Here is a 19,279-nt window from a genome sequence, read left to right as displayed (position 1 = left end):
CACCATTTATTATGATTACATTACCTGGGAGAGTTCAGTGATTCTGTGTTGAGTAACACTGAGGATATTGTTGCAAATATAAATATATCATGAATGTCTCTATTATTATTCATGACTAAATAAGCAACATCAAAGTTATTATTTATTAAGAGTTTAACATTCATGCTATTATTATTATTATTATTATAAGACTACTAATATAAGATTCAGATTCAAAAGTTGCAAAATCCTCATTGGTGCATGAAAATGAGTGACATCCCCTTTTTCTGACTGGGTTGAAAAAGAGGAGCACACAGGGGGGAAAAAGAAATATAGAAATCTCTATTTGAATATAATGAATATCATATGAAAGGCTCTTCAAGACACATGCTTCCTGTATATGTTAGAATTGAATTTAATGCCTGTTTTCGGTCTGGCTAGAAGCAGCCAGATCCCTAGGCTCATCTCGAACAGGTCGTCCATTGCCAGGGTCTTTCAGCTTTTATGCTCCAAACCGCTGGAATGTTTTACCCAGTCATGTTAGGTGGGCTCCAATATTATTATCTTTTAAAAATAAAACTGAAAACATTTCTTTTTAACTGCGCCTTTCGGTAGTCCGGTTTGCTGGTCTTAACTATTCTATTTTATACCTCCTTTTAAAAATGGTTTTCAATTCATGCCTCTTGTAACTTTTTTACTAGTTAATTACTGGCTTGCTTAACTTAAGTTCTCCTTTTGCATGCTCATGAACCACTCCCACCAGTTTCTCTTCTATTGTAAACAGTTATTTAAACATGATTATAGTGACAAACCTTTAAAATCATATGAATTTTCACATCAAATTACAACATATTAGCCATTTTCCTAGAACTGGGACAGCAGGATTGTCTCATGGTTAAAGTGATCATCATTTAGCCAGATGATACTGGTTCTTTCCCCAGTGAAAACCTTCTGGAGGGCAAACCAGTTCATTTTCTACTAGATTCAGAGTTTCCATCTTTTAAGATGACTTGTACAGTTGCTGAAAAGGAATTAAAGTTAGAAAATAGCATTGCCGTTACTTAGATTTTTCCAAATAAGTGTTTAAGATAGTAATAAGGAGTGTGACAAATCAGTTTTTGGACACTCAGGGTCACGAAAAATATGTCATAAATCAAAACCAGTGAGCTAAAAGAGAGTGAAAAGTTCCACACAGAGACATAGAAGTGAACCTTTTCTTAGCACACCGTCTTTAGATGAAGTGTTAAAAGCAAACACATTGATTTATGCAGTGTGAGAAGTACGTGAACTTTAGATTTTTTTAGTCTTTTAATGTTTTTGTGTTGATGGTTGACATTCATGTATCTGACTCGGTTGTGAGCAGCACTGTTGAGATACTGATGTGCCACATGCGCACTTTTAGCTGAAATATGAGCCGCCTGCATACAACAATAACAATAATAGTGTCAATTGTGTGACAGTCAAATCATAAACATGAATGGTGTAGCTGTTCAGAAGTTCCTTCCTGTTTGGCTTAAATAGAAGCTTCTCCATAAAAATCCAACAAATGAAAATCTTTCTTGTCTCTCCTTCAATACCCGTCCCTGTTGTTGCCTTGGAACACATCTAAATGTATCTTAACCAATACTGCCATGACCCTGTATATATCTGTACTGTCTTGGCCTTAGTATTATAGTTTCGTTTTACCCTTTCTATTATGTATTATGTTTATTTTATTGATGTGGAAATGGACGTATCCAAAGTAAAGGTTTCTTTTTCTTGTTTATAGCAGTATGTAGGTGGCAGCTTGTTGTCAGTCTGCACGTTTTTTCTTGCAGTTTTGCTTCTGTCTCACTAACATTCCTGCATATACTCCTACTGCCCACTAAGCTACATCCTCTTTAAAATGTTCCACCTCCAAACAATATCTCCTGAACTTCATACGGAGCAACAGCACTAAATGCTGTTGTCGGGGAAATGGGTAATTCTGAGTTTATTTCCAAAGAATGTTTTCAAAGAATGTTCAGAAGCTGGAAAACCTTATTTTAAGTCTACCCAAGATACTCGTAAGTTGGTCATAGCTTAGTGATATGTCTTTAACAGTAACCAGTCAAAGTAATTTATGTTCATGTCAAGATTTCATTGCCTTATTTGATGGTTTAAAAATACCAGGAAAGATGAGAAAATGTGAAAAATCAGATTTCCCGAAAATTTATTTCAGGTTGTCGTGGAGACACATTTCAAGTTTACACAGTTCACAAAGTTGTAGAAATGTCACTATTCTGAGTTTGTTTTGAACACATCCGTACATATAATATTATAATATCTTTACAGGTATCTGTCACCAAAATACAACATTCTTTGGACAACAGATTAGTCACATTTTTTGCAATTTAACAGAGAACTCACTGTACCAACACTATATTCACTGAGTTTTTCATGCTTTCCAACATTGTTCAAGTAAGTCCTGAACCTCCCTTGCCTCATGCCAACCCATGGCTCAGACGTGGTACAATCCACAGACCTCAGATCAGGTTCTCAGGTCGTACCAAGGAGAACTTTCGAGAGGGGTCTGGTATGAACCATTTCTCCCACAGATCTATATGCACAGCAGGGTAATTCCACGGTTTGAATGGGCCGTTCCAGTGCAGTAGGTGAGCTCCCTGCAGGAAGCTGTCTGAATAGCGAGCATCTGGACTCCAGCCTAGACACGGGCAAAAGGAACACATCAAACTCAATATCTCAAACACTGCAGATCAGATTTAGAGAGAAATTAGTCACATTTCTCTGTTTTATTTTGTATTGATACACTGAAAGTGGGTAATACTACATTTTCTGACTGACTGGCCCGGTTGAGGACTGCAATTTAACTGAAATTCTCCCATATGTGGAGAAGAGTGATGATCTTACCCAGGTGTCTGACATGCCACAGTGGGTCCAGTGTTGTATGTTTGTCATGAAAAACTATCAGCATGGGTGGAGTTGCCACGCCTCCAGCCATGGCACTGCTGTATATGTTGTTTCTATTGGAGAAGACAGAGAAGAGGTGGAGGGTTTTTGATCTGGCAGACACTTCTACTTCTTCCCAACTCTTGAAAGTAAACAAATCAAAATCGATATCTACTAAAGAACAGGTTTACAATTTCTTAAAATAACAGTCAGGTGTCCATATGAACAGTAAAATATGTTCATACTGACTACTAAAAGATCTACTTCAAATGTGCTTTCAATGAGTGATTGAGGACAAAATCCACAGTGTGTCCACACAGTCATTTAAAAGTAGATGTGAAGCTTCTATTCAGCTTCAGCAGTGTGAGTTGATATCTGACACATTTACTGTACAGTCTTTTTAGCATCAAATTCCCTCTTAGTGTTTCCTCGGACAGTATTTGCCTGTTGAGCTGTGGTGGAAGTATAGAACAGAAAAACAGCACAGAAAGAGGACTGTGGATTTTGTCCTCCATCACTTACATTGTAAGTGAATTATGAATGGATCTTCTAATGGTCAGTATGGTTTCAATGTTCATTTGGGCTCCTGACTGTTGTTTCAAGACAGACTTGAAAAATAGTGAATAGTTAATACGTAAAATAAAGCTTAAATTGCTTGGCACTGCAACAAAGCCAACAAGCTTGGTAAAAAAAAGAAAAAGACTGGACAACATACAATTAAATAGAATTAATTAATGAATGGATGAACTAACAACATGTTAAAAAAACCTGTCGGTGGTCACTGTGCATACTCAAAATTTTCTTGCATCCATTTCTCCAGCTCTTTGGTGATCTTCTGTTTCTTCCACTCTTTGACATCTGCAACAAACACTCCAGGGTTGAAAGAACAATCGCTGGGGTTGATTCCCAGATCTTTAACTTCCTGTTTCCTGTAGTCCAGGAAGCCCATGTACGTTGTCTAGGGGACGAACTCAGAAGAGAGGGAACCATATTTCAATCACTGAAACTGAAACTTTTGTCTACTTCAGAGATGATAGACCAATACACATATTTCATTGCAAAAGATCCATGCTGGGTTATTGCTTTTTGATTTTCAGACATAATATTCAGAATGACAAAGAAATGTGTAATACAAAATTAACATAAATATCCACCTGCATACCGATGCTGCGCACCATCTCGTGCGTAGAGGGCAGGTCACAGTCGGTGGCAAAAGCAGCAGCATGTCCTGGTTTCAGTTTGATACTGAACAGATCCTTGATGTCACCTGGAAAGAATGAAAAACCATTCAGTGGTACAACATGTGTACATGTTTCACCTGTCACCTGTCACATCACTATCATCCTATATGGAAATATATCGGCAAACCAAACAAAAAGATATGTGACATTCATCCCTGAAAACACAGCAGCTTAAGGGGTTCATGATTCAGCATTCAGCATGGATATATATATATATATATATATAACATGATCATATACATACCTTGCACAATGACATCATCATCTAAGTATATGACCCTATTATGGTTGATGTCAAGCAGAGGTATGTAAAAGCGAACAAAGTTGAGCTGCAAAGCAAAAGATTCAAAAGGTTATTTCACCTATTTGAAAATGCAGCTTCACCTCTACAGTAGGTAAGAACTGCATCTGTCCATGTATAAAGTTTGTAACAGTGCATGAACAGAAGCAAACTCAGAACTCACTGGATGTAGCAGATCAGGTCTAGAGGAATCTGGCTTCACCTTTCCTCGCAGAACCATGGGGTTAAACTCCAATAACTTGTACTTGATGCTTTTCAGCTTAGTCTTCTCTATGTAACGTCTAGGAAGAAGCAAAGATGGTAAGATTAGCCTTACAGGGAGCAGACAAAGGCAAGTTAAGAATGAATATCCACCTGATTTGACTGTTATCAATCTACTGTGTCATCAGTGATTATGTCCATATTTTTTAATCTATGCATTGCACAAATGAACAAGATGCTACACCATGGATGCTGAGTTGATCAACAAATCCAATCCATGAAATGATTTCAATTGATGAATTTACTCAACATGTTCTACAAAGCTTAACCATGACCTTCTGCCTGCCATCAGCTGGGTGACAACAGAATTTGAAGCCCTTTGATTGGATTCTTAATGCAACAGTCCACTTATCTCCTGAAGAGCAGACAGTTTTGTACCTTTTTGTGTACTTTTGCATATCATTTGTAAGTGAGGATTATACCAGTAAGAACGATCAAGTGATTCACAACCCCATTCTGTACTTGAAACAGTTATAGGTGATAAACAGACATATAAGAGCACATACCACCTTTAATGTAAAAATCATCACTTATTAAACCTTTAAAGATTAATATGATTTATAGTTGAAGACAAATCGCAAACCTGGCCAGTTTGATGGCATCACGAAGAGTAACAATATAGAAGAACACGCTAGCATCTGTGTTACTATAGATGCTGTTGATGGTCGCCATGGTTGCACCCATACGTTCTTCTGATGCACAGATGATGACAGGGATGACATTATCCGCCTCTGACAGCTTCGCTTGAGGACCTTGTGCTGCGCTGCCGAGGTTCTTCCAGCGATCTAAGAGACATCAAGAGGAGAGGTTAGAAGCAGAGGTTGTTTTAGCTTGTATGCAGCTCATTGTAGGTTTGGTTTGGGAAAACATATAAAAACCTGTTTTCGTACCTGAGACTTTGGGCCGAGTGGAGGCTCTGAGTAGTGTGCTGTGCAGGAGCAGACACACCATCAGCACCAGCAGCACCAGGAGGACCCGATTAACTGTAATGCAGGAAGAAGATTCATGTATATGAACACACAGTAGAAAATACTCATCACAAGGTCACAAAGCCTAAGGTGACACTCTCATATAGCTTTTGTACTGACCAACAGGTCAGTACAATCATATCAAACAGAGAAAAACAGCAAATTGTCACATATTATAATGTTGAACCAGATACTGTTTGGTATTTCCGCTTGATAAATGACAATGGAAATACATTGACATATAATACACAAATACACTCTTTTGTTGAGAGTTAGATGACAAAATTAAGGCCACTTTCTTCTTACTTGTATGTTAAATAGCCAGGAGCTTATTTTAGACTGGAAAGAGCATCTCTAAAACACACTAACATGCTGTATTCTGTTCATTTAATCTATACTCAAACAGAACAAATGACAATCTGTAGTCTATCAGTCAGTCAGTCAATGAAACTTTATTTGTATAGCACCTTTCATACAGCTTAGTGCATTTCAAAGTGCTTCATAAATGACTGACGAGTCAGATTTAAAAGGCGTTATAATAATAATAAAGATATAATAAAAGAATAAACTAGATAAGAAGCTAGATAAAATAGACAAAAACAGACAAATACAACTGATAAGAATGGAAATTCTAATAATATTAATAATAAATAATAGTAATAATAAAAGATTAAATCACATTTTACAACTCATCACAATAAGTGAATAAAATAAAATAAATGATGTCTATAAATCATTCTAATCAAAAGCCAGTGTAAGGAGGCAGGTTTCAAGTTAACGTTTAAAGAAGCTGCTGTCAGCTCCTCAGCAGTGTTCCAGCTGCTCGCAGAATAAACCCTAAAAGCTGCCTCATCAAAAGTTTTAATCCAGCACTTTGGAACAAATGAAAGCTGCCAGAGGACCTGAGGGGCCATACTGTAACCATGTGAGACATGCAGGCTTATGCAAGACCATGAAGCGCTTTAAAAACAAGTAAAAAAGTTTAAAATCAATACGGAACGTAACATAAAGACTTTAAAACAGGTGTAATTTATTCTCTCCTTCTGGTCCTGGTCAGCACGTGGACCACAAAGTTTTGAATCAGCTGTAGTTGATTTATAAGTTGTTTGGTTGGAGCAGACGGGAGAGCATTACAGTAGTCCAGCCTGCTCAGTATTAAAGAGTCAGATTGAGAAATGGGAAGACAAAGAAATCAGAAACGACACAGCTAGCCAAGCACATAACTCCCTATGAAACCACAAACCGTTGTTTTCACCTCTCCTTTTGTGTATGTATGAACTTGATACAAGTGGGCAATAAGTGTTTTTTTTATAAAACGTAAAATATTATTAATTATAAAAAGAGTTAATTCACCTAAATTCATTTATGCTAAGTGAAGCTAACTATATGTCCTGGCACTAGCTTCACACTTAGCACATGTTAACTATTATTTTCACCTTTCTTTTTGTATTAACTTGATACAGCGTCTTTAATAAGTGAGCTTTAGGTGTTTTTTTTAAAACTTGGGACAGAGTAAATTCACCTAAATCCATTATTTATGCTAAGTGAAGCTAACTGTGTCCTGGCACTAGCTGCACAATTGGCATGTGGTATCAATCTTCTCATCTAACTCTCCGCAAGTAAGCACATTTCCAAAATTGCTCCAATTACTCCTTTTAAAAACGTAATCCATTATCAGTTTTTTTTATGTTCACTGATTGTAATTGTTTCAACACTAAACATTAGCATAGAAATCAGTGTAAACTGAGTTGATAACTGAGTTGATAGCAGCAGGACTACACATTGTGTTTCATACCAAAATTTGACTTTTTCCACCAGACGCCTGTCACACAGACCAGAGAGAGGATTAAATCTCCATCTGCTACCACTTACACTTTTATCATTTTTTGGCTGCTTATTCAGGTGCCATAACTAATTTGAACAGGTATAAGTTCCAAAACGCTCTTCTGTCTGCGCAGTAGGCTTTCCAACCAGCAGATTTACACTGTAGCGTAATGTTCAGCCTAATTAAGGTCAAAGGCTGTACATATATATGTTTTGAAATGTTTTATAATGTCCCAAGAAGTGCCAAATTGTCAGAGAACAGATCGTTTGGTCTTAAGTTTCATCAGCTCAACAAAAGAAATATTTTCTCAAGGAACAAAAATCTTTTAAGATAAAACAAGAAATTCAATTCTGAAAGTTTTAACTTGAAAACATTACTGCTACTTTTTGTACTATGACACATTTAAAATATGCATCCGTTTTTATAAGTTTCATTTTGGAAGCAAACGCCTCCAAGTATTGTGCATTCAGCCCCAGCTGCTGTTCACACACTAGACGGGATCATAAAATTTAACTTCTTACAGCCTGTCATCTGGTTACCTCATTATGCACCATCCCCCTGCACACATACACTTTTTCCCCCTCTCTCTCTGTCTCATACACACACACATACACACGCATATATATATGTACTGCATATGTTTTCCAGCTCCCCTCACTGGAAAGAAATGATGGGGTATTTTACTTGTAGCAGTTGCACTAGTTAATCTTCACTTTTACCGCAGAGCCAGGCTCATATTAATGTGTTAAGCCACAAGCAACCAACCGAGTCTGTTAGTGTTACTGCTCATCTACATTAAAGCGAAACATGAATATTTCTTCTCTGTCTCATGAAAATCAGTGTCACCAATAATCAGAGATATTTCAATCAAATTCATTTTCACTTACTTTTTCTCAAAAGAGCCATATTTCATTTTTGGTTCCAGCCACATCTGTGAAAAAACACACACAAAAAGACAGAAAGTTATGAAGTCATTCAAGAGAAGTAGACTTTGAGAGAAACAAAAGATGATATATTTCTTGGCGTTAATGATGACGAATGACGGGTTGAAAGATCTGGCCTTTCCCTTCAACACCTGGCAACACAGCTGAAAGTTACTTAAAATATATTTGAAATCCATGAAGATGACAGATCTCTTTTTTTGTACAAATAGAGGGGAGGAATTGTAAAATAATAAACAAATTAAGAACTTTCACAACACATGGTTAAGTGTATCCAAGGCTGAAGAACCAGGTTGTTTTTACCAGAGATGAATATGGTTCACAGATGGATGCAAAGATAACTGCACAAATAGCTTTTTATATATTAACATTCTATAAATGATATGGCTGATGATGTTCTATATTTGTCTTTTTTTTCTTACAAATCCCTTTAAAAGACTGAATGTATTTAGTGTTTATCCAAAGCTTATTAAAAACTATTAAAATGACTGTTGCACTGGGTGATATGTTCCTTAATCCTACACGCGCCATTCTGCAACCAGAAACACTCTGCAAAGTCTCAAATATGTATCAATTCGCTGCTGTAAATAGTCCCCAACAAACACAGAATTCCCTCCTGTATGAGTAACATCTTCTAAAAACGACAGCACCAAGCTTCTTAAGGAAAATTACTGAGCATTATTTAAACATGACTGTATATTTGAAAGCTGATTTTATAGAGTTACATCTTCAGTAGGAACTAGTGTAGGGTAGGAAAATCAGAAAGTATTGGGACCGATAGATTCATCATTACTTTTGGTCTTTTCATAAGTTGTGAAGACAATAAGTAGAACATAGACTAATGCTAACCAACTACTTTAACATGTTACAATAAATGGCTCCATTGTTGCTCCAACTTCCCAGAGAAATATTAAGTAATCTCTGCGCGTTCATAGTTCTAGGTCAATATTGTGACTCTTATTGTGTCTCATATATCGTACTTCTGTACTTACAGTATGCTTAATATTTTGAGTGCATAAGTGTGTTCACTGAGAATGGAAAAATTCTGTGCACTATGAGTACTCAGATGGTACACTCAAAACTGTCAAAAAGTTGAGTGTGGAACTATGAACACTTCTCACTCTCAACGGTCGCCATCTTGGCTACGTAGCAGAAGGGGAGGGACCACTTCTTAACAGGAAATGGCGACCGAAGACATTGTAACCATGGTGAACATCGCTGCGTTACACAAATTTAAATTATATATGTTTTTTGCAGTAAGCACCACTATACTGTTATCACATATAAGCCATCAGTAGGTTTATTGGGTTAATTTAGCAGTCTGTGATGCTAGCTTGCTAACTAGCTAATCATCATTTCTGGTAAGTGCGCAACGGCTGTGTTTGATTTGAGGCAACGCTAACCTGTTGAAATTTGCGCTAGTAGTACATAGCGTACACAGTGTACTACACAGAAATGTACTAACAGAAGTAAGTGATTTGAAACACAGCATCTGTTTCAGAGATATTACTTTTCTTTGAGGGTGAGACATATTTTAGTACTAAAACAGGATCGTGGAGAGAGTGTTGATATCAGGGGGGCTTTTATTTTTTAGATATCTGATTAAGAATGATTAAGGAAGGGTTTGATTGCCCCACAAAGTCTAATCACAGCAAAACTAACTATATTCTGACATATATTTTGCTTCTACTGATGTTTTCGACTGTGACAAACTGCCACTTTGACCTGACTCGCAGTAAATTCACTGAGGCCAAAAGCCAGGAGACACTGGATGACACATGTGGCTGTATTTCGTCCAAAACCATCCACCACTGCCTTCCTTCCTGGTGCCAGGGCTTCATCAAGGATTCTACTTGCCTTCCAGGCTTTGAAACGTTTATATAACTTCAATAGCCAATGACATCAAATGACGAAATGCACAAATCAGCTGTGTCAAAGCCTAAAAAATCCCTCTTTGATTTTTCTCCCTGATCCGTGTCTCCTCTTAAAGTCAGTAGATAACAAAGGGTTTCATTGAAATAACTATTTATGTGTTCATTGTAAAGTAATCAGACATCATCTCACCTACACTGTCTGCTTTTCATGTTTCAACACTCCCCTCTAAAAACCTGCACACTCAAAGCGAGCTGAAGCGAAGCAGGACGTACACGCTGTGTCATGCATTTGTTTCTGGTTTGTTTGTCATCGTTTCAGAGCAGCTCCGAACATCTGGAGCTGATTAGTTTCAGACACACTCCTTCCACAGAATGCAGCGCTGCCCAAGATACTGTCTCTGGCCTGCATTCGAACAATTGGTTAGCCACTCAGACTAATATTCTGTTAAGCTTACATGCAATACTGTATATTCTCCAATTTCAGTGCATTTGTAGTCACATTGTCAGTGTTTTTATTGAAATTTGTACCACAAAATATAAACTTTCACATTTTTAATACCACTTGTTCTTTATTCCATGCCCAGTGTTGGAGTTTCTTTCAAAATAAATTGCTGCAACAGTTTCTATTAAATACTCTGGGGTATTTTATCGTGCAGCCCTGAGCATAGCCCCAAAATAAGGTTTTTAAACACATATTTACCAACCAAAACATCTCATGCAGAGGCTCCAACACTGACAGCAGCACAAACCCACAGATACAAATAGACACGATGGAGCCATTTTACCAGCCTGCATGGCGGATAACAGCCAGACTGTAAAAAACATTGGACAAAGCCACCGTGATGTCATCCATTGGTTAGTGGGCTGCAGACTGAAAGAAGGTGAAACTACAGTGTTTTCTGTTTAGTAGCACCAGGTAACAGGGGTGCTTACGCTGTTTGTGTACTATGAAAGGCAAGGCTATCAAGTCAAGGAGGTGATGGACTCCGACGTTAGCATATTGATTAAACTATATGCTGGGGACCAAAGCAGGGGGAGTTAACAAATGATTAGAATAAGTTCTCTTTCAAATCAAATATCCCAAGATATGAGTGGAAAGTATTGTTCAACTGTGTAGAATTTTACATTTTTCTTTAAAGAAGAAGATGAGAACCAAAGGACTCACTTGTCCAGGAACACAAATGCAAAGACGTAAAAACTCCAGCAAACTGCAACATATATCATTTTCATTGTAAATCTGGCTAACAAAAAAAAAGAGGAATGAATGAAAATGAAAGATAATAAAGTGATTTAATTTAAGCCATTTTTATCAATGGAGGCAAAACAAAGATATAGTAGCCTTTTAAATTGGAAAAAAAACCCTGGCCTATTCTCCTTCACAAACAATCATGCATTTAAATAACACATTGAAAACATCTGAGAAGGATTTTTAAGGTTTTATTAGACAGGTAGTAGTGGAGAGAAACAGGAAGGATGGGATTTAGAGAGGGGGGGATGATATGCAGCAAAGGGTGTGGATCAGAATCTAACACGTGCCGCTCCACGAGCACTTAGGCTATCTGTGAACCACTGGAGCGGACTGAAGGGTTTAATGTCTGCTGTTACATGCATGGTTCTGACAGCAGGCAGCAATGCTCCACAACCCAGATGGAGCTCAGGCAAACTTTAGACATATAGGATCATTACATACTTAATCAAAGGGGCATTATAAACTTAGACATATAGGGAGCAAGCAGCAACTACACTATAGAAACAACACAAAAAACTGCAAACCGTGACTGATAGGCTACTTGTAACTCTCTCTCTCTCACTCTCACTCTCTCTCTCTCCCTGTCTTTGTGTGTGTGTGTGTGTGTGTGTGTGTGTGTGTGTGTGTTGGATGGGGGCTGGAAGTTTACCAAACACATAAGGGCATTTAGTCAGCACACTGCAAAAAAGTTCCAAACCCATCCAGTTAACCACTTCAAGACAAAAAATCATAAATATAAAGCCATCCAACATTTAATTGATTTTCAATAAAGTTTTACTTGTTGAGACTTTTAAGGAAGGAAAACCCAAGATGTCCCTGTTGAGTTTGTTTCATTGTTTGAAACAAGCTAAAAAGAGGCAGATCACTCCCCTCAAAGATTACATCAAAATATTTAAACAATCCCAAAACAGTATTGAATTGCATTGAAAACACATTTTTGTCATATGTTGCGCATTTAGATTTTTTTGTTGCTTGTTTTAAAGTTAACTCAGGCTTGCAGTATTTGTAGTAGGGAATTTTTTTCAGTGTGGAAGGACAAAAAGTTCTCTTGTCTACCAATGCATCAGGGATGTAAGAAAAGAGCAACCATGAGCAATATTAAGGCGCAACTTATAACAATCATACAGCATACTGGAAAAATGTATAGTATTTTAGTAAATATGTACTTTAGAAGACAGAGATAAAACAAACATGATGGAGGTGTGTCAGTGCTGGCTTTATGTTTAAATAATCAGTCATGTAGCATATATGGAAATAAAGCATATTCATAATGTAGCCTACTCACCAGAAAGAAGGGTGGTGATTACAGTCAGTCTCATTCCTGGTGTTCCTGGTCCATGTTGTAAAACCTCTGAGAACTGAGACTCAACCTCAACAGCAATCCCTCTTTTCTCCTCTCCCACCTTTTTCCCCCCCTCTTTCTTCCCTCCAGATGTGACTCATCTTGTTCACGAGCCCCCTTGATCCTGTCATTCAGCCAGAAACGAGACCAAACCACATTTAATTGAATCATTGCAGTGATTGTAAAATATACATTTCTGCTGAAAAAGCAGTTTCTGTTCCAGCCTTGATGTTTAGTCACAATGTGTGAAAGAAAGTCCAGTGAGGTTTAAAAAGCTTAACTCACTTTAACTTTGGCTAAGTTAATTTATTTTAACCATAACAAAGAACTGTAATATAATATTAAAGTGGCGTGTATGCAGTTTATACAAAGCAAATCTACCAATCTATATTCTGTAACAAATTTGAAAACTTGTTTCGGGTTCTAAACGAGCGTAACGCGTGTTGTCATTAAAACTACATTTCCCATAATTCCCAGGGATGTCGCTCTGCTTGAAAGGACAACTAAAGTTTATCCCCTATAGTGAAGCTTGTGAGATTCAGTTAGCCTATATTAACTAGTACTGTGGACGGCAACGATTTTGATCTATGAGCTATTGGATAATAATTAATAATGCAAAAAAAATATTAAAAAACGATTGCCAAACGAGGTAATTGTTAGACAGCCTTTTATTATTGTTAGCCTCATTTACTCATGAAATCTTATTATTATTATTATTATTATTATTGTTATTATTATTATTATTATTATTATTATTATTAGTTTTGTCTGATTATATTTATTTGTATAACTGAAAACCGGACTATAAATAAAAGTAGTACATTTGTTTGGAAAGGTGTATTAACTTCAGAGCAATCCTTTACAAACAAGTAACATAAATGTAATGGTGTATCATTTATTAAGGAGTAATTAAGGAGTTAATTAAAGACTTATAATGCATGGATATACTGCAAGATGTATAGCCTAACGTTAGTATTAACAATTTGTATATTTCATTATAAACGACATAATAATATCTGTGCACTTTTTGTAGCGCTTTGACAGAAACAGTGAAAGGTCATGGTTGGCCATGTAATATTTTGCTACAGTGTGAATAAAGCTGGTAACAACACTTCTCTCCAGCATGTCTCCAGATTGTTCAGAGTAGTATTTAGTCACATTTGGAAGTCCAGCAGCAGTCTTTACCCTCCACCCAGCATTCAGCATGGATCAAAACACTTTAAAACAGTTGGTGAAGCTCACTCAGGAGGGACAGTATGGCTCTCTGGAGGAGCAGATTACATCAGGTGGCTCAGCGGTGGTGGAGACTGTCCGCTGTAAACACTTCGGCCGGTCCGGAGACACCTTACTACACTATGCAGCCAGACACGGACACCTGGACATTGTGGAGTATCTGGTAAGGCGGGTAGGCATGGATGTGGAGGTGTACAACAACGACTACAAGAGGCCATTGCATGAAGCTGCGTCCATGAGCCATCAGAGCTGTGTGAGCTACTTGCTGCAGGAAGGAGCCAAAGTGGACAGTTTGAAGAAGGCTGACTGGTGAGGATGACACTAATAACCTGGTGAAAATTGAACCAATATATTTTTAACATAAGTGGCGCCATCTGTTGGCTTTAAAAAGCAACCGTCAGCCATCTGCTTCCAGCTCCCTTCGATAGCTCAGTTGGTAGAGCGGAGGACTGTAGTGGCGTAATGCTGAAATCCTTAGGTCGCTGGTTCGAATCCGGCTCGAAGGAGGGATACTTTTTTTTATCTTACTTTTTTTTTAAATCAACTACAGAGTGCCCACAAATCAGAATTATTAACCGCGATTATGTTTAATTCTCGAGGCTTCTTTCTTCTTTTTTTTCTTATATTTACAGGGGAGAGTTCGGCCATAAACCATGAACCAGTAGAGTTTCTTGCTCTTCAAATATATTAAAATGAATGTTAGAAAAATCTTCTATGGTGTTTTCTGATGTAGTTACTTAAAACTGTTTTACCACTGGTTATATTCTATTTATGAATACAACATTACCTAAAAGTAAAACAAAGTTAATGCAAAATTAATATAACCCTACATTTTCATCATCATGGCTGCAAATTTTATTTAAAAGGGTTTTTTTTTTTTTTAGATATTATGATTTGTGTATTTATTGCAGCAGATTCTACATCATCATTGTCTCTCACTGGTCTCTCTCAACAGCTGTGTAATGTCATGTGCCAAGTAGATTCAGTTCACATCGTTTGTTCAGTGTAGCCTCTTTTCTCTCACTCTCAGGACTCCTCTGATGATGGCCTGCACTCGGAGGAACCTCGACGTGATCCAGGAGCTGCTGTCCCATGGCGCCGACCCGGGGCTGAGAAACAAGGACGGCTGGAACTCCTTCCACATCGCCTGCAGAGAGGGTGATCCTGTGGTCATACAGCACCTGCTTCTCAATGTGGCTGAAGTCTGGAGGACGGAGAGCACAACGCGCAGGACGCCACTGCACACTGCAGGTGAGACAGTCTCACATCCTGATGTCCTGATCTCAGACTCCTATTTAGATCTGAGGCAGTTTTAAGTTGTGAAGATAATGATCAAAGTGTGTGTGCTTTGATGACTGAATGAAAAGTGTCAGATTACAACTCATGCTCTCTCTGTTCATCATCCAGCGATGCATGGCTGTGAAGAGGTTGTAAAGATCTTGCTGGAGAGGTAGGATCCCTTTCCCAAAAATAAATCATTTGTTAAGTCACATTTGTAAAGTGTTCCAGTTGGTGTGTGCGCCCCCACATTTTTTCCTCATAGTCACAGACTGAGAATGCCCTTAAAAAATAAAAAAGCTTGATAAAACTTACAGGTATAAACATTAATGTGACCCAGAGATTACTGGTTCAATATCTGGATTGGCAGGTTGAATGAATAAGTGGTGCAGGGAAGCTGCTCAGTAGTCAGTAGATCAGATTGTGGTTGAACTGGGCAGCCTCCAAAAAAAAGAGCAGTGAAAGTACCCTGCAGAGATAAAGAGGAAAAGGAACTGAATCATATTTTATGTTTATCCTTGTTTAAAGCATGGAGTTATAATCCTGTTTCCATACATTTGATTTTATGTATGACTTGCTTTGGAATAAAGAGTTCAGTCAGATTTGCAGCTTACTGTCCTTCACCTCCACTGTCCCTCCTTCCAGATGTGGCTACACCCCAGACACCCGGGACAGCTGTGGAGTCACTCCTTTCATGGACGCCGTGAGGAACGGACACGTCTCAGTGGCCAGGCTGCTTTTAGAGAAGCACAAGGTAGAACGATGTATTTCAATCCAGTAATGTTTCAGTGCACTTTTAAAATGCAGATATTTACATGTGCTTGTGTGCACTGCAGGCTTCTCCAACAGCAGCTGACGTACTCGGGGTTCAGCCGGTGCACCAGGTCGCTGTCACGAGCCAGGACGAGGCGCTGCGGTTCCTGGTGAAGGAGCTCAACATAGATGTGAACCAGAGAGCGACTGCCATCCAGCTCACTGCCCTGCATTACGCTGCCAAGGTTAAACATACTTTTCTCTTCCCACAAGTCAGTTGTATCTTAGACTGAAGGAAGCTGTTAAATAAACTTGCTAAAAGTCCACTACATTACATCTTAAATTTAATGTAGTATCAACCATTTACAATAAATAATAGCTGGTTTGTATCAACCTTTCTTTCTGCATTTACAGCCTAATAATCACAGTATATTTTCAGACATCATGTTCAATGTTAGTCATTTTTCTGTTTGGGAATAATTTTGCCCTTACCTATCTGTACTGATGATGTATCTGTACTACAGACTTTGAACCCCCTCCATTTAAAAATACGTTTTGCTTCTTGTTTGTTCTATTGGATGTTTGAGTGTGCAGAATGATGTATGTGCATTAGCTGTTTTCACAAGGCGGAAAGTTTCTGTGTGCTCACTGCTCACCTTAGTTATGATATATGTACAAGATCATAACTAATCTGGAGCCAATCATGGTCCAGTATACAAGTGACACAAGTGTGATGTGTAAATCCTAGAGCTGTTGCCTCTATTACTCCCCTCCTCACAGAAAAATGACACTTAAAGACATTTATGCTGCTACCTTACACAAAGGTTGCTCTGATGGTGCAACTTTGCATCTCTTTTAGAATATTATATTGTTGTGTATGTTTGTTTGTCTTTTTATCTTATTTATTGAAAGAAAGCCTCACACAATGTAATTGTACTGCTGGTATAATGACAATAAAGTTGGCATCTTCTGTCCAGTAGTTAAAGGACCAGTGTGTAGGATTTAGTGCCATCTAGTGGTGAGTAATTTCTGCCATGTCTGTTCCATCAGATGCCACTAAATTCTACACACTGCACCTTTTAATTCAAATTTATTTACTGTATATACTTTGATCAAATTCCCAAGTTACATTAAGAGGGTTCTACAATTTGTCCAACATATGTCATCTATCCTTTTATTAGGACAGAGATAAAATAGTAGCAGAATTACAATATGAAGATGTTCTCACTTGAATGTGCTTTTTTCAGGAAGGCCACACATCCACTATAAAAACACTGCTGGAGTTGGGTGCAGATCTTCATGTTCGGGACAAAAAGGGAAGAAGTGGTAAGCAGTGTATCAGACTCCATGTTGCGTTTTGCAGCTTCATTAGCGAATTTATGATGTATGATGTTTCTCTATTACATAAAATATTCCTGGCAAAATAGCAACAATAAAAATTCAAATTTGGGGAGAAAAAAGTCTCATTTACTGAGAGTTTAATACTCAGCTGATGAGCTTCATCAGGGCTGTGTGGGTGTGGTTGAAACATCTGTTTGACAGCATTAACAACAACTCAACTGTTGTCACATTTCAACTCTGATGTCGCTATATCCTGATTGGCGTTCAGAGGCATGTGACATCACTTGTCACACATTCCAGGCACATGTCGGGTTTTATAACATTATGAAAATCAACTGAGCAACGAAACTTTCAGCAAGTTAGTTTTGTTGCCCAGTTGATTTTCATAATGTTATAAAACCAGACATGTGCCTGGAATATGGGACAAGTGATGTCATGGATAGACAATCCATCACAGTCTGTGAACAATGGTTAGCACATTTGTTTTGTCAGTTATGGCCCTTTACTACGCTCATATTTTCATATTTTCTCTTCTACTCATAGCTCTTCACATGGCTTGCATCGGGCAGCATGCAGACGCAGCCAGGACACTCCTACAGCTCGGACTCAAAGACTCAGAAGACACATCTGGAGTAACAGCACGCCAGCATGCCAAGAGACCAGACGTAGTGAGAGTGTTTGAGTGTAGCTCACCAGATAGGAACAGTTAGTATTCCACAGTGATACAAAATAGGTTATGTATTATTTATTAAATAGAAGTACGAAGAATAATCTGAAACATTGCACGGGACTTCAGTCAATCAGTTTGATAACACAAATCTTGTATTGAGTTGTGTAGTGTAATCTCAATAAATGGAGGTGTTGGTCATATGACTTGAATAAAAGTGAAATTAAATGTTGAATTAATAAATAATCTGCAAGCAAAACAACTCAGCTGCTATAAGAACATTTGTGGTAGCTAATGATGGTTAATATTAGCAGACAGTGCTGTGTTACTGATAAAAATAGAGTGAGTTTGACTTTATGACTTCTTTCCACTTATCTTATCATTATCCTGCAACTCTAACTCATGACACCAGTTCAACAAAAACTACATTGTCAAGCTTTACAGTCTTTTTTTATTTACATGAGACCTGAACTGGGTTCTACTGACTTCTTGTGATGTGGACTACAGACCTTAATTGCGTTAGTGGCAATGAGGACCGACCACATCGACCCTTGCACGTATGCATAATTGTTGTTATGCTGCGCAGTGAGGTTGTGAGACATGATTGGACACGTTAAAGATAAGCACACCTGCTCGACTGCACGCTTGTGTGGATGTTTACTAGACTGCAATCTCACAAAACAAGACCTAAGCTTTAAACATCAGCAGTCATGTCTGATAGGTCCATACTTTGTGGCTGGCTGATGTGTCTTTGTCTGAAAATACTGTTTGTAATAACTAGTGTATGCATGTAATATATGAAATAAATGTAATTAGAAAAAGTCTAGGTTTTGGGTTATTACTGGACTCTTATATTTCTCAACTTTGTTTTCTTGGACTTAGGACTTAGAACAGTGACTGCTCCTTGACATGGTATTTAATATTTAAAGTCAAGGCTTGGCTCCAGACTTAAAAGGGCCATACAATACAGTGTCTTTTATGTGCTTTGCATCCCTTTAGATGCTATTGAGAAAGAGTAACATTGGAAAATGCTGAGCTTGTAAATAATGTTACACTGAGTTTTTGGCTCGTGAAAAGGGGAATTTCACCTTTTTAAAA

The 19,279-nt window shown here is 37.9% G+C and overlaps 2 protein-coding genes and 1 non-coding gene across 4 annotated transcripts; 2 read left to right on the top strand and 1 right to left on the bottom strand.

Moving 5' to 3' along the window:
* Nucleotides 1-2,437: 2,437 nt before the first annotated feature.
* glt8d2 (glycosyltransferase 8 domain containing 2) lies at nucleotides 2,438-8,409 on the bottom strand. Of its 2 annotated transcripts, none has more exons than XM_053344151.1 (9): nucleotides 8,391-8,409; nucleotides 5,553-5,693; nucleotides 5,294-5,453; nucleotides 4,613-4,730; nucleotides 4,393-4,477; nucleotides 4,062-4,174; nucleotides 3,699-3,865; nucleotides 2,869-2,981; nucleotides 2,438-2,662 (listed from the first exon to the last, which is right to left on the bottom strand). In XM_053344151.1, exons 1-9 carry the CDS (start codon nucleotides 8,407-8,409, stop codon nucleotides 2,484-2,486), a joined length of 1,095 nt encoding a protein of 364 aa, XP_053200126.1. In that variant the 3' UTR covers nucleotides 2,438-2,483. The 2 variants fall into 2 exon arrangements, with proteins under 2 accessions (XP_053200126.1, XP_053200127.1); XM_053344152.1 differs by having other exon boundaries at nucleotides 5,294-5,468; nucleotides 5,589-5,693.
* Nucleotides 8,410-14,026: 5,617 nt separating this feature from the next.
* On the top strand, nucleotides 14,027-18,292 carry ankrd16 (ankyrin repeat domain 16). Its single transcript, XM_053344150.1, has 7 exons — nucleotides 14,027-14,451; nucleotides 15,173-15,393; nucleotides 15,550-15,592; nucleotides 16,066-16,174; nucleotides 16,257-16,418; nucleotides 17,421-17,499; nucleotides 18,058-18,292. The coding sequence occupies exons 1-7, from the start codon at nucleotides 14,114-14,116 to the stop codon at nucleotides 18,222-18,224; spliced, it is 1,119 nt and encodes a 372-aa protein (XP_053200125.1). The 5' UTR covers nucleotides 14,027-14,113; the 3' UTR covers nucleotides 18,225-18,292.
* trnay-gua (transfer RNA tyrosine (anticodon GUA)) lies at nucleotides 14,561-14,648 on the top strand. The gene is given in 2 exon segments: nucleotides 14,561-14,597; nucleotides 14,613-14,648. It is a non-coding gene; the product is annotated as a tRNA-Tyr (tRNA).
* Nucleotides 18,293-19,279: the final 987 nt, after the last annotated feature.

This window comes from Scomber japonicus, chromosome 23, assembly GCF_027409825.1.
Source record: "Scomber japonicus isolate fScoJap1 chromosome 23, fScoJap1.pri, whole genome shotgun sequence".
NCBI lineage: Eukaryota > Metazoa > Chordata > Actinopteri > Scombriformes > Scombridae > Scomber > Scomber japonicus.
This window is presented reverse-complemented; position numbering and strand designations above follow the sequence as displayed.

Coding starts and splice junctions, on each gene's coding strand:
- glt8d2 (XM_053344151.1), bottom strand. Junction 5,454..5,552: donor CCAAACCAAACCTACAATGA/GCTGCATACAAG, acceptor AAGGTCCTCAAG/CGAAGCTGTCAGAGGCGGAT. Junction 4,478..4,612: donor GACCTGATCTGCTACATCCA/GTGAGTTCTGAG, acceptor TTTGCTTTGCAG/CTCAACTTTGTTCGCTTTTA.
- ankrd16 (XM_053344150.1), top strand. CDS start 14,114: ATGGATCAAAACACTTTAAAACAGTTGGTGAAGCTCACTCAGGAGGGA. Junction 14,452..15,172: donor AGTTTGAAGAAGGCTGACTG/GTGAGGATGACA, acceptor TCTCACTCTCAG/GACTCCTCTGATGATGGCCT. Junction 16,419..17,420: donor CCCTGCATTACGCTGCCAAG/GTTAAACATACT, acceptor TGCTTTTTTCAG/GAAGGCCACACATCCACTAT.